The sequence below is a fragment of the Alosa sapidissima genome, chromosome 2 (genome assembly GCF_018492685.1).
Source record: "Alosa sapidissima isolate fAloSap1 chromosome 2, fAloSap1.pri, whole genome shotgun sequence".
Classification (NCBI taxonomy): Eukaryota; Metazoa; Chordata; class Actinopteri; order Clupeiformes; family Clupeidae; genus Alosa; species Alosa sapidissima.
This window is the reverse complement of record NC_055958.1, coordinates 14,076,858-14,089,316: the sequence shown is the minus strand read 5'-3', so window position 1 is coordinate 14,089,316 and position 12,459 is coordinate 14,076,858. Positions and strand designations below refer to the sequence as shown.

Below are 12,459 nucleotides of genomic sequence, written 5' to 3'. Positions count from 1 at the left end.
CTGTCATCCCCCCCAACACACACACCAAGACCCTTGGCAGTTGGGTTAGCCCCTTGAGCCGTGGATCTGCCCAAGGTTTCTTCCTTGGTAAGGGAGTTTTTCCTTGCCCCTGTTGCTCTTGGGTGCTCCTTGTTGGTGCCCCCCGCCCAATTCCAATCCTCCCCCACTTTTCTTATGCAGCCCTTGCCACTTAATCTACTAAATCCCTTCTACTGCACTTTTTACCCCCCCCCCCCCTCCCCCCCATAAATGCACAAATAGGCTGACACCAGACATAATTTCACTGCATTTCTTACTTCCAGTAACTATATGCATGTGACAATAAACTTCCTTGTATCCTTGTATCCTTGTAACCTTGTTATGTTCACCGGAAGTTTGTTTTATGACTGAGATAACTGTAGGATCTAAAAAAAGTCACTAAGAAACATTTGAAAATTAAAAGATGTCAAAGCAGCAATTTAAAGGCAGAATCACAGACTGTACCCTCAATATTACTTGATACAGGTGCTGGCACAGGAATTGTACTGTACATGGCACATTTGAAGGAATCCGCTTGCACGCAAGACCGTATGGAACAGGTATTCCACTAAACCATGCTTTACTAAAACCTAGCAGAGTATAGGCTACATGCATCTGCACTCGTCTATTATTTGAACTCATAGGCAAAGTGACACTAACTTCACCGTGGTGTCATAGTCAACGACAAAACAGTTATACACAGTTAATTACTTTAACTATTGACTTCATTTGCTTCATATGCGCCTTTCGCTATAGACCCGATTTTTCTTGGTCAGTGGCGTAATGCTATTTAGATGGTGTAAGATAGCGATTTTTAAAATTGAATTTAAATAAATTATTTTTAAATTTAAAAGTGAAGTGCATGGCGAAAAATCCAAGTGTAAGATAGGAAAAAGATTTGCGCCGGGTTTTTGATCGCCAAGATAGAGCCCTTTGTGTGTGTGTGTGGATAGAAGTAGAATAATGTAGTCTATAGAATTGAGTCATGGCCAAAAGTTTTTAGCAGCGACACAGGTTTTGTGTTTCACAAACATTGCTGCTTCAGTATTTTTGGATTATGTTCTCTCATTTCACATGTATACTGAAGAACAATTATAAGCATTTCAGCTTCAGATGTGTCTTTGTTGTCTTATAATTGAGTCAGAATTATAGAGTGATTTCAGCTGATTTGTATACTGATTCACACTTTCCCCCGTGCAGATTTAGCCTGGATACCAGACTCTCTGACTTTGCAGAGTCTGGCCTAGATCCATTGGAAAACGTTTATTTCCTGGTTGGTGGATGCTTGTCTGAAGTTTAATATCATTTGAGTTCAATCACTAACGTTTGGCAATGACGTATGTTAACCACGGGGGGACACAACGATAACGATAGGCTTGCAACTTAAACGTAATCGCTCTCAGGAACGCCCTCTGTTCGCTGGTTGGTTCGCAGACAAGTTGCCGAAGTAAACAAAGTGAACGAGAGCTATTCCAGACGGAGTACTGTAGTGAAAAGAAATCGAGCAGAAGTACGTATGCAGGCTGAGGCCAGGCTAGTGCAGTATGAGTATACTGAAATGATAGCTGGTGATTTGGGCCACTTTTAGAAATGACAAATTACAGTGAAAATTGTTTTTGCAATAGTTAACCTTTTATGTGAATGAAGAAACTATTTGCAATGAATTACTAGTAATCATTCTGCACAATAATCTAGAGACAATCTGAATCGCCCCCACACAAACTGAAACAGCAAAGTTTCCCAATCACAATATTGGTCAGTGCCAAAACCTTTTGGCCATGATTGTACAATCTTATACTACTATGTCTTTGTCTTAGTTTTACACAGTAGTGTCTACATGCTGCAGTCTCATGGAGTTTAATTTGTGCCAAAATGTTCAAACAATACTTTTTCAAATTCAAACCAAAATCAATTAATCAAAATATCAAATACAGAAAAAAATCAAATAAAGTCAAAGACAAAATTCAAAACTCGCAAACAAATTATTTGTGCAAAATAAATCTGTCTTTAACTCTTTGAATAACTACTGTCTTTGCATTTCTCCAACTGGTAATTGTCACACTACAGCTCATCCTCTTTTCCTTCATAAATGACAATGTAAGAATCACACTTGAAACTTGAAACAGCTTCAATGTAATAAGGGAACAGCAATACCCCTGTATTTAATACGATTTCATGTTAAACCTCAAGCGCTGTTTTATATTGCTGTTTTATATCGCTGTTTTATATTGCTTTGTGTGTTCACAAAAGTGTTATGCCAGATTGTGGTGTTAAAGGAGAATTCCGGTGTGATATTGACCTAAAGTGTAAACATGATACCGAGTGTGAACGTATGTCTCATAGCTCACCTCGGCTTGTCCCCTGCACTCAGAAATCTGGCGCTACTTTAGCCAATGCTACCAACACAGTGTTTCGTTGTGGTGCCTCGGGCATCGGCCTAGCCATGCAAATAAATCACTGTTTTACACCATTTACGAGGCTCAAAGTAGCTCCATACTTCATTTTTTAGTTTACCTTGACCTTTACATAAATGCATTTTCTTGAACTCTGGTGGTTTCAAAGTTATCAGATACAGAATGGGCACCCAAAAGTTAGTGGGAAATGACACCTTAAGTGTTTTTCTACTGAGTTTGGTTCCAACGTGAGGCACTTTTGAATATTATTGGCGGCCATCTTGGATTTGACCTCTCCCGGGCCTCAGAGGTCAAATTTGACTTCCCTCCCAATCTGAAAATAAACCTTATGGTCAGTGTTGTGCGTGAACGAGTTCAAAAGAACGCGTTCATTGAACACCCTCATTTTTTCGTGAACGTTGAACTTAACGCAACACATTTTTTAATAAAGAACTTGAACGTGAATTAGTTCACATTATGTGTCATGAACGGCAGACATCACTGTAAATGAACGTTGGAATTTGTTTTCCTTTGAAAACTGAGTGACATCTGTTTTCTCTTTTGAAAGCAGAGCGGGGTAGGCATAGCAACGCCGCGTAGCAGGCAACGACGAGAGCGCCGAGGGCTGGATTTCATTGCACTAAGTATAGAACTGGTCTACCTTGTCTGTACTGCTGCAAGTTTCATCACCTGGTAAGAAACCCACAATTGCAGTGTCATGAGCAAATGTCTAATGAGCAGCTTCAAAGAACGTATAGTGATTTCTAGCTCATAGTGTGAAAAAAAGTATTTATTTAAATATCTCACGAAAAAAGTAAAATGAACTGAACTTTGAACTAGTTCAGAATTAAAATTGTGAACTTTGAACGTGAACTGTTCACTTTGAGCATGTATGAACTGAACTTGAACTAGTTCAGAAAAGCTGTGAACTGGCACAACACTGCTTATGGTATAACCTAACTATGGTAAAAGTTTCATGTTTCTTTTAAAAAGTGCACAATTTTCATGGTTACCCGCTGTACTAATAGTCATTTTTGCATTTGATCACAAGATGGGGTGCTTGCACTAGTTTCTACAAATCAGAAAAGTACGAGACATTGTAATAATTTACCAACGCATATTACAATTCGCCTTAATTATCCGGCGACCAGAACAAGGGTACACTTGCCATCACACTTCAGTCCAGCAGATGGAGGTAATGCACTCCATTTGCAAACTGCCAAAAAAAAAGCTCACAGAAAAAGAAGGGTATGCTGGCCTGCCAGAGTAATAGTTTTCTTCTTCTTCTTCAGTGAGTTTTTTTTTTGGAGGTCTAGGCCCCCTCTGCTACCAGTGTCCATCAAAGAGGTCAATGTGGAAGTACCCAAGACTTATAAATACCTGGTGGCTGTATCTAGAAGTATGAAAGATACTTAGAAAGATACTCTAGAAGTATGGAAGATGCTGTTTTTGCAGTTACAGTGGATATGACTTGGGCTTCTATACAGCCAAGTTAACAACATGCTCATGGGTAATGTAGACCGTTTTTTTTATTGTCATCATACCAAGTTTTCTTCATATAGACTATTGCACAATCATACAATTAAGTGTCAAAATTATTGACTTACAGCAGAAGTACACAGAAGTAGTCTTCTATGTATGCAATAAACACCCATTGTCAACAGCATTCATTGATTTGAAGAAACCCTAGGCCCTTTACAACCAAATAAGTAGCTAGAAATTCCCTGTATATTTTCACTTTCAAATAGTTTCTCCAAACACACTAGGCTATAATAAGGAGGTAGACTGTGTTTTTCCTTCTGCCAGTGTCATTCACCTTCACTCACAAACAAAACTCCTCAACTACTCTCGCTTGTTTTTCTTTTGTTTAGTCTTGTTTCGTGTGCACTTCTTCAAACAGAACATGCAACTTTTAATTGTCACGAGAACAACAGTGAGCACAATGGTTGTTAGCAGTGCGATCACATCAAGGCTGTGGTACTGGATCCAGTTCAGCTCGTGAGCAGCTGGGCGCAAGTGCTCTTCTCCTTTGTGTCTCATGACAAACTCGGTCCAGAAGACGGCCAGGTCAAGAGGTTCAATCGGACGATCGTTGTGCACAGCTGAAAGCTTCATCATATTTGCCTTGTAACTGGAGAATGAAGGAAACAGCACTTTGCATGAGTGTCATATTCACACTTTCAAACAGAGAAATAAGATGTTTCTGGAAAGGCCATTATGAAATGCACCACACCTCTTGTCATAAATTACTTTGTTGAGGGCTTCCAAAAGTGTGGTTGTGGTCACGTCAGCAATGGTCAAAGACTCAGCAACACCACGTTCAACCATGCGTTGAACATTGTCAGCTTGGTCACCAAACAGTGGCAGCATGACCGTGGGCACCCCGTTGCATACTGTATACCCTCATAGATGCCATGAGACCCTCCATGTGTGATGAAAGCCTTGGCCAAAGGGTGACCTGGAATCACAGACACAGTATAGTTAATTAAACTAGCATTACTACATTCTTAAAACGAATGTGTTGAAAACAACACAACTTGCGTTGTTTTAACACATCTCTGTGTCCAGATAGTGACAACACAAGTTTGTATTGTTTCCTTATTTATTTGTTACACAAAATGTGTTGAAAATAACATAATTTGCGTTAAAAACAACACAACTTGAGTGTTTTAAGAGTATAGTTATGGGAATAGAAAAGCTGAAATAACAAATGCTTTGCGTTAGTTTTCAAACAAAAATGTTTTCCATCAAAAAGGCATGAACTCAAATGCATACAACTTAATTAAATTAAATTATTTTTAAATTTAAAAGTGAAGTGCATGGCGAAAAATCCGAGTGTAAGATAGGAAAAAGCTTTGCGCCGGGTTTTTGATCGCCAAGATAGAGCCCTTTGTGTGTGTGTGTGTGGATAGAAGTAGAATAATGTAGTCTATAGAAATGAGTCATGGCCAAAAGTTTTTAGCAGCGACACAGGTTTTGTGTTTCACAAACATTGCTGCTTCAGTATTTTTGGATTATGTTCTCTCATTTCACATGTATACTGAAGAACAATTATAAGCATTTCAGCTTCAGATGTGTCTTTGTTGTCTTATAATTGAGTCAGAATTATAGAGTGATTTCAGCTGATTTGTATACTGTTTCACACTTTCCCCCGTGCAGATTTAGCCTGGATACCAGACTCTCTGACTTTGCAGAGAGTCTGGCCTAGATCCATTGTAAAACGTTTATTTCCTGGTTGGTGGATGCTTGTCTGAAGTTTAATATCATTTGAGTTCAATCACTAACGTTTGGCAATGACGTATGTTAACCACGGGGGGACACAACGATAACGATAGGCTTGCAACTTAAACGTAATCGCTCTCAGGAACGCCCTCTGTTCGCTGGTTGGTTCGCAGACAAGTTGCCGAAGTAAACAAAGTGAACGAGAGCTATTCCAGACGGAGTACTGTAGTGAAAAGAAATCGAGCAGAAGTACGTATGCAGGCTGAGGCCAGGCTAGTGCAGTATGAGTATACTGAAATGATAGCTGGTCATTTGGGCCCCAAAATGACAAATTACAGTGAAAATTGTTTTTGCAATAGTTAACCTTTTATGTGAATGAAGAAACTATTTGCAATGAATTACTAGTAATCATTCTGCACAATAATCTAGAGACAATCTGAATCGCCCCCACACAAACTGAAACAGCAAAGTTTCCCAATCACAATATTGGTCAGTGCCAAAACCTTTTGGCCATGATTGTACAATCTTATACTACTATGTCTTTGTCTTAGTTTTACACAGTAGTGTCTACATGATGCAGTCTCATGGAGTTTAATTTGTGCCAAAATGTTCAAACAATACTTTTTCAAATTCAAACAAAAATCAATTAATCAAAATATCAAATACAGAAAAAAAATCAAATAAAGTCAAAGACAAAATTCAAAACTCGCAAACAATTTTTTTTGTGTAATTGCAAAATAAATCTGTCTTTAACTCTTTGAATAACTACTGTCTTTGCATTTCTCCAACTGGTAATTGTCACACTACAGCTCATCCTCTTTTCCTTCATAAATGACAATGTAAGAATCACACTTGAAACTTGAAACAGCTTCAATGTAATAAGGGAACAGCAATACCCCTGTATTTAATACGATTTCATGTTAAACCTCAAGCGCTGTTTTATATTGCTTTGTCTCCCAAGCTTTTGGCTCTATATGAATGGTCAAATAATACTCAGTAGTAACATTTAACATGTGTTTTAAACACAGCAGATGTTTTGTGTGTTCACAAAAGTGTTATGCCAGAGTGGGGTGTTAAGCCATGCCTGTGGGAGTTTAGTTCAGCAAGATGTCAGAACTGGATGTTCTGTTCCCGAACTAGACTGCATTTCTGAGAAAATGCAAACTGTGGCGTTGAATGATGCATCTTCAGCAGTTGCAGTTGGGACAAGAGAATCTAGAGAGAATGAGGAAGTACCGCTGACTCTAGGCTAACTTCAGCAAAAAATGTCCTTGATGGACATCTGAATTTTGCCTACAGAAAGGCCCCAAAGCTGCCATTGTTGGATAGTACCATCTTTCTCCATATAAGGAGAAATTTTAAGCATTTTCATGCACTGTAATTATTGTGTCCTGTCCTTTGTAAATCAGGTGTCAAGACAGTGCTTCTAAGTGAGATGGATGATGTCAGGTGACACTATTGCATACCTGTCACCCATAGACACCCATGTCTTTGACATGAATGTGTGTGGGAGGGGGGCACACACCTACTTTTTAACTTACGTCACTCTGGTGGCTACAAGACCACGCTGGGTGAATTCATATAGACAATTACGAGAGTGACACAGTAGAGTGCTAATAAAATCATTCACATTAAACTTTGAACATTGCAAAATGTCCTAGCTACATGTAGAGCAGAAGTGAACACAGATGTATGTCCACAGATGTTCTCTGGTGATAGCTGCACTGTTATTTAGCTCTCAATGTGAAGAACTGCAAGTGATGTAAACCTTGTTGGTCCCATCATTGACATTGCTAGCCTTTCTATTCTGGAACTGCTCATAGTTGCCTCCATGTCTGTGTCTGTTAGACATTGTCATTGTTGGTGGTGGTTGTTGTTAGAGTATCCATGTCAGATCCTGATGGCTTTCAGTATAGGTTCATTTCAAAAGTCCATGTTGCGTGCAATGTCTAGTTAACTAAGGTAATGTAACAACATGCTGGCAGGGTGGGGGGTGTGGAGGTGGGGGCAGCATGGCCCTAAATATTGGTGTCAATTGTGCATTTTGCGATAAAAGCATGAAACTTGGTACACATACTTTGTATCAGAAACATTTTGATATCTTACAACCCCTGTAATTGTAGTTTAAAGTTTCAAGCCATTTCTAATAATGAAGATGGCGGTAGCCCCAATGGTCACTGCGATTGCACACCTCCCACAATAGATAGGAAATGCCCCAATATTTAAAAGTGATGATAGGCTACACTATGTGATCACAAAGTGACAGATTGAGTATATATGCCACTGCATTATAGGTTAAAGACACGCACCATGACTTATAATGCTGGGCTTATTTCAGGGGATATGACGGATTACAAAGCAGCATCTTATAGTTTACGCAGAGCTATTAAAAATGCTAAGCGGCGCTATAGAGACAAAGTTGAAGCTGATTTCTTGGAGGGTGATCCAGCACGAGTGTGGAAAGGACTCCGAACCATCACTGGCTTTGAAAGAAAGTCCCCTCCTATGATGAATGTGAGTAAAGCCCTCCCTGATGAACTTAATGCTTTTTATGCTCGCTTTGACATGAAAAACACAGACTATCTTGCACTAGCTGCAGCATGTGAAGCAAATGAGGATGCACCTTTCTGTGTCTCTGAGGTCGATGTGAGCAATGCCTTTAGGAGGGTTAATTGTAGAAAAGCTGCTGGACCGGATGGAATTTCTAACAGGGTTTTGAAATCCTGCGCTGCTCAGTTAGCTCCTGTGTTCACTTATATCTTTAACACATCATTGCTCAAGAGACAGTTCCTACTTGCCTCAAGCAGTCTGTTATTGTTCCAGTACCGAAAAACAAAAGTCCATCATGTCTGAATGACTACCGCCCAGTAGCCCTGACGTCTACAGTGATGAAGTGTTTTGAGAAGCTTGTGAAAAACATTATCTGCTCATCCCTCCCTGCCTCCTTCGACCCCCTCCAATTTGCTTACAGAGCCAACAGGTCTACAGAGGATGCCATCTCAAACCTCATGCACACCACCTTAACTCACCTGGAGGAGGGGAATGGGAATTATGTGAGGATGCTGTTCATTGACTTTAGTTCAGCATTCAACACGATAGTACCGCTCAACTTGGTCACAAAGATGAAGGCCTTAGGACTGAACACCACCCTGTGTCACTGGATATTTGACTTCCTCACCAACCGTTCACAAGTGGTTAGAGTGGGGGGTCTGACATCTGACTCATTAACCATCAGCACTGGTGCTCCCCAAGGCTGTGTTTTGAGTCCACTGCTGTACAACATCTACACACATGACTGCAAAGCCAACAGTAGTCATACCTCCATCATCAAGTTTGCAGATGACACAGTGATCTTGGGCCTGATTAGTAACAACAATGAACAGCTCTACTTGGATCAGGTTGATGAGGTGGCACAGTGGTGTCAATCTAACAGCTTGACACTGAATATCACTAAAACCAAGGAAATGGTAGTGGATTACAGAAGGCAGCAGCAGAACTACAGTTACACCCCACTAATGATCAGCGGGCAACCTGTAGAGAGAGTCACAAGTTTTAAATACCTTGGTGTCCACATTACTGAAGACTTAACATGGACTGTTAACACTCAATATGTTCTGAAGAAGTCCAGACAACGACTCTACTTCCTTCGTCAGCTAAGGAAATTCAAAGTTTCTACATCCATCATGAAGGCCTTCTACACTTCAGCGGTATGGGAACTCCACAGTTAGAGATTGTAGTACTCTGCAGAGTGTAGTGCGCTCAGCTGAACGTACTATAAGAACTCAACTCCCTGCTCTACAAGATATCTATTCTAGAAGAGTACTCCTAAGAGCCCAAAAGATTCTGAAGGACTCTTCTCATACTAACAATGGATTATTCCTACCGCTGAAATCAAGAAGACGCCTATGTAGTCACAAAGCCAGAACTGAGAGACTCAGGAGAAGTTTTTATCCACAGGCCATCCGAACTCTGAACTCACACTATACTGACTTTGCACACATTCACTCCTCAGCACTCTCAAACATTTCCAAACTCTGAACTCACACTATACTGACTTTGCACTCATTCACTCCTCAGCACTCATGACATCCCCCCCCCACCCACACACCTACATGACTTTTAGCACTTTTACATCCCTCTCCCTATGCTACAGACCTTTTATTTATTTTCTTATTTCATCACACGTCAAAACACAAACACACATACACATACACACACACACATATCTGACTTTCTCCAACTTTTGCATATCTCCATAGAACTTTTTATATATTATTTTTGATTTCTCCTCCATCTATCTACCCATGTCCTTGATTGCCTAGCCTTTCTGACCCCACCACCCACCCCACCCCAATCCCCAACACACACACACAAAAAACACACACACTTACATCATCACTGTCATCACCTCACATACATACAGCACACTGCTTGCTACAGTAACCTCTACATACTTGCTGCATACTGCCCCCCGCCCCCCCCCCCCCCCTACATCCACAGCACATTGTCTTCAGGATTTTCTCCAACACACATCCTCTACATACTTACAGCACACTGCCCCCACCTACCCACACACAAGGATACAAGGATACAAGGAAGTTTATTGTCACATGCATATAGTTACTGGAAGTAAGAAATGCAGTGAAATTATGTCTGGTGTCAGCCTATTTGTGCATTAATGGGGGGGGGGGGGGGGGTAAAGAGTGCAGTAGAAGAGAGGTTTAGTAGATTGAAGTGGCAAGGGCTGCATAAGAAAGGTGGGGGAGGATTGGGATTGGGTGGGGGGCACCAACAAGGAGCACCCAAGAGCAACAGGGGCAAGGAAAAACTCCCTTACCAAGGAAGAAACCTTGGGCAGATCCACGGCTCAAGGGGCTAACCCAACTGCCAGGGGTCTTGGTGTGTGTGTTGGGGGGATGACAGGGGAGATGGGAAAGTGTGCTGTGTATGTGGGGAGAGGGCAGTGTGCAATATGTGTGTTGGGGAAGCTTCCTCATGAGACAATGTGCTGTGCACACACTACACACACACAGTCACTGCTCCACTCCCCTTCCGCCCACACACACATCTTCACTGTCATCACTCACATACATCATACATACAGTACTCTGCAATAGTAAGTCCCTTCACCATACTTGCAGTATACTCCCCCCCCCCCCCCCCCCCCCCCCAAATCACAGCACATTGTCTCATGAGGAAGCTTCTCCAACACACATACACAGCTCTCCCCACATACACAGCACACTATCCCATCTCCCCTGTCATCCCCCCCAACACACACACCAAGACCCTTGGCAGTTGGGACTTTACTGTTCAAACAATTCAAATTCAAACAAAAATCAATTAATCAAAATATCAAATACAGAAAAAAAATCAAATAAAGTCAAAGACAAAATTCAAAACTCGCAAACAAATTATTTGTGTAATTGCAAAATAAATCTGTCTTTAACTCTTTGAATAACTACTGTCTTTGCATTTCTCCAACTGGTAATTGTCACACTACAGCTCATCCTCTTTTCCTTCATAAATGACAATGTAAGAATCACACTTGAAACTTGAAACAGCTTCAATGTAATAAGGGAACAACAATACCCCTGTATTTAATACGATTTCATGTTAAACCTCAAGCGCTGTTTTATATTGCTTTGTCTCCCAAGCTTTTGGCTTTATATGAATGGTCAAATAATACTCAGTAGTAACATTTAACATGTGTTTTAAACACAGCAGATGTTTTGTGTGTTTACAAAAGTGTTATGCCAGAGTGTGGTGTTAAGCCAAAGCTGAGAAAATTACCTTACGTATATGTGGAGGCAGTTTGTAAAAAGTGCCCTTTATGCAATGCCTGTGGGAGTTTAGTTCAGCAAGATGTCAGAACTGGATGTTCTGTTCCCGAACTAGACTGCATTTCTGAGAAAATGCAAACTGTGGCATTGAATGATGCATCTTCAGCAGTTGCAGTTGGGACAAGAGAATCTAGAGAGAATGAGGAAGTACCGCTGACTCTAGGCTAACTTCATCCAAAAATGTCCTTGATGGACATCTGAATTTTGCCTACAGAAAGGCCCCAAAGCTGCCATTGTTGCCCATATAAGGAGATCCGGATAGTACCATCTTTCTCCATATAAGGAGAAATTTTAAGCATTTTCATGCACTGTAATTATTGTGTCCTGTCCTTTGTAAATCAGGTGTCAAGACAGTGCTTCTAAGTGAGATGGTTGGTGCCAGGTGACACTATTGCATACCTGTCACCCATAGGCGGTCTTTGACATGAATGTGTGTGGGAGGGGGGGCACACACCTACTTTTTAACTTACGTCACTCTGGTGGCTACAAGACCACGCTGGGTGAATTCATATTGACAATTACGAGATTGACACAGTAGAGTGCTAATAAAATCATTCACATTAAACTTTGAACATTGCAAAATGTCCTAGCTACATGTAGAGCAGAAGTGAACACAGATGTATGTCCACAGATGTTCTCTGGTGATAGATGCACTGTTATTTAGCTCTCAATGTGAAGAACTGCAAGTGATGTAAACCTTGTTAGTCCCATCATTGACATTGCTAGCATTTCTATTCTGGAACTGCTCATAGTTGCCTCCATGTCTGTGTCTGTTAGTCATTGTCATTGTTGGTGGTGGTTGTTGTTAGAGTATCCATGTCAGATCCTGATGGCTTTCAGTATAGGTTCATTTCTAAAGTCCATGTTGCGTGTAATGTCTAGTTAACTAAGGTAATGTAACAACATGCTGGCAGGGTGGTGGGTGTGGAGGTGGGGGCAGCATGGCCCTAAATATTGGTGTCAATTGTGCATTTTGCGATAAA

The 12,459-nt window shown here is 40.8% G+C and overlaps 1 protein-coding gene across 1 annotated transcript; it reads right to left on the bottom strand.

Annotated features, from left to right (window-relative positions):
- Positions 1–3,922: 3,922 nt before the first annotated feature.
- Positions 3,923–5,625, bottom strand: LOC121688396 (UDP-glucuronosyltransferase-like). Its single transcript, XM_042067964.1, is given in 4 exon segments — positions 3,923–4,542; positions 4,645–4,805; positions 4,808–4,869; positions 5,586–5,625. Coding segments are annotated over 4 exon segments (552 nt in total). The 3' UTR covers positions 3,923–4,253.
- Between the last annotated feature and the right edge of the window lie 6,834 nt (positions 5,626–12,459).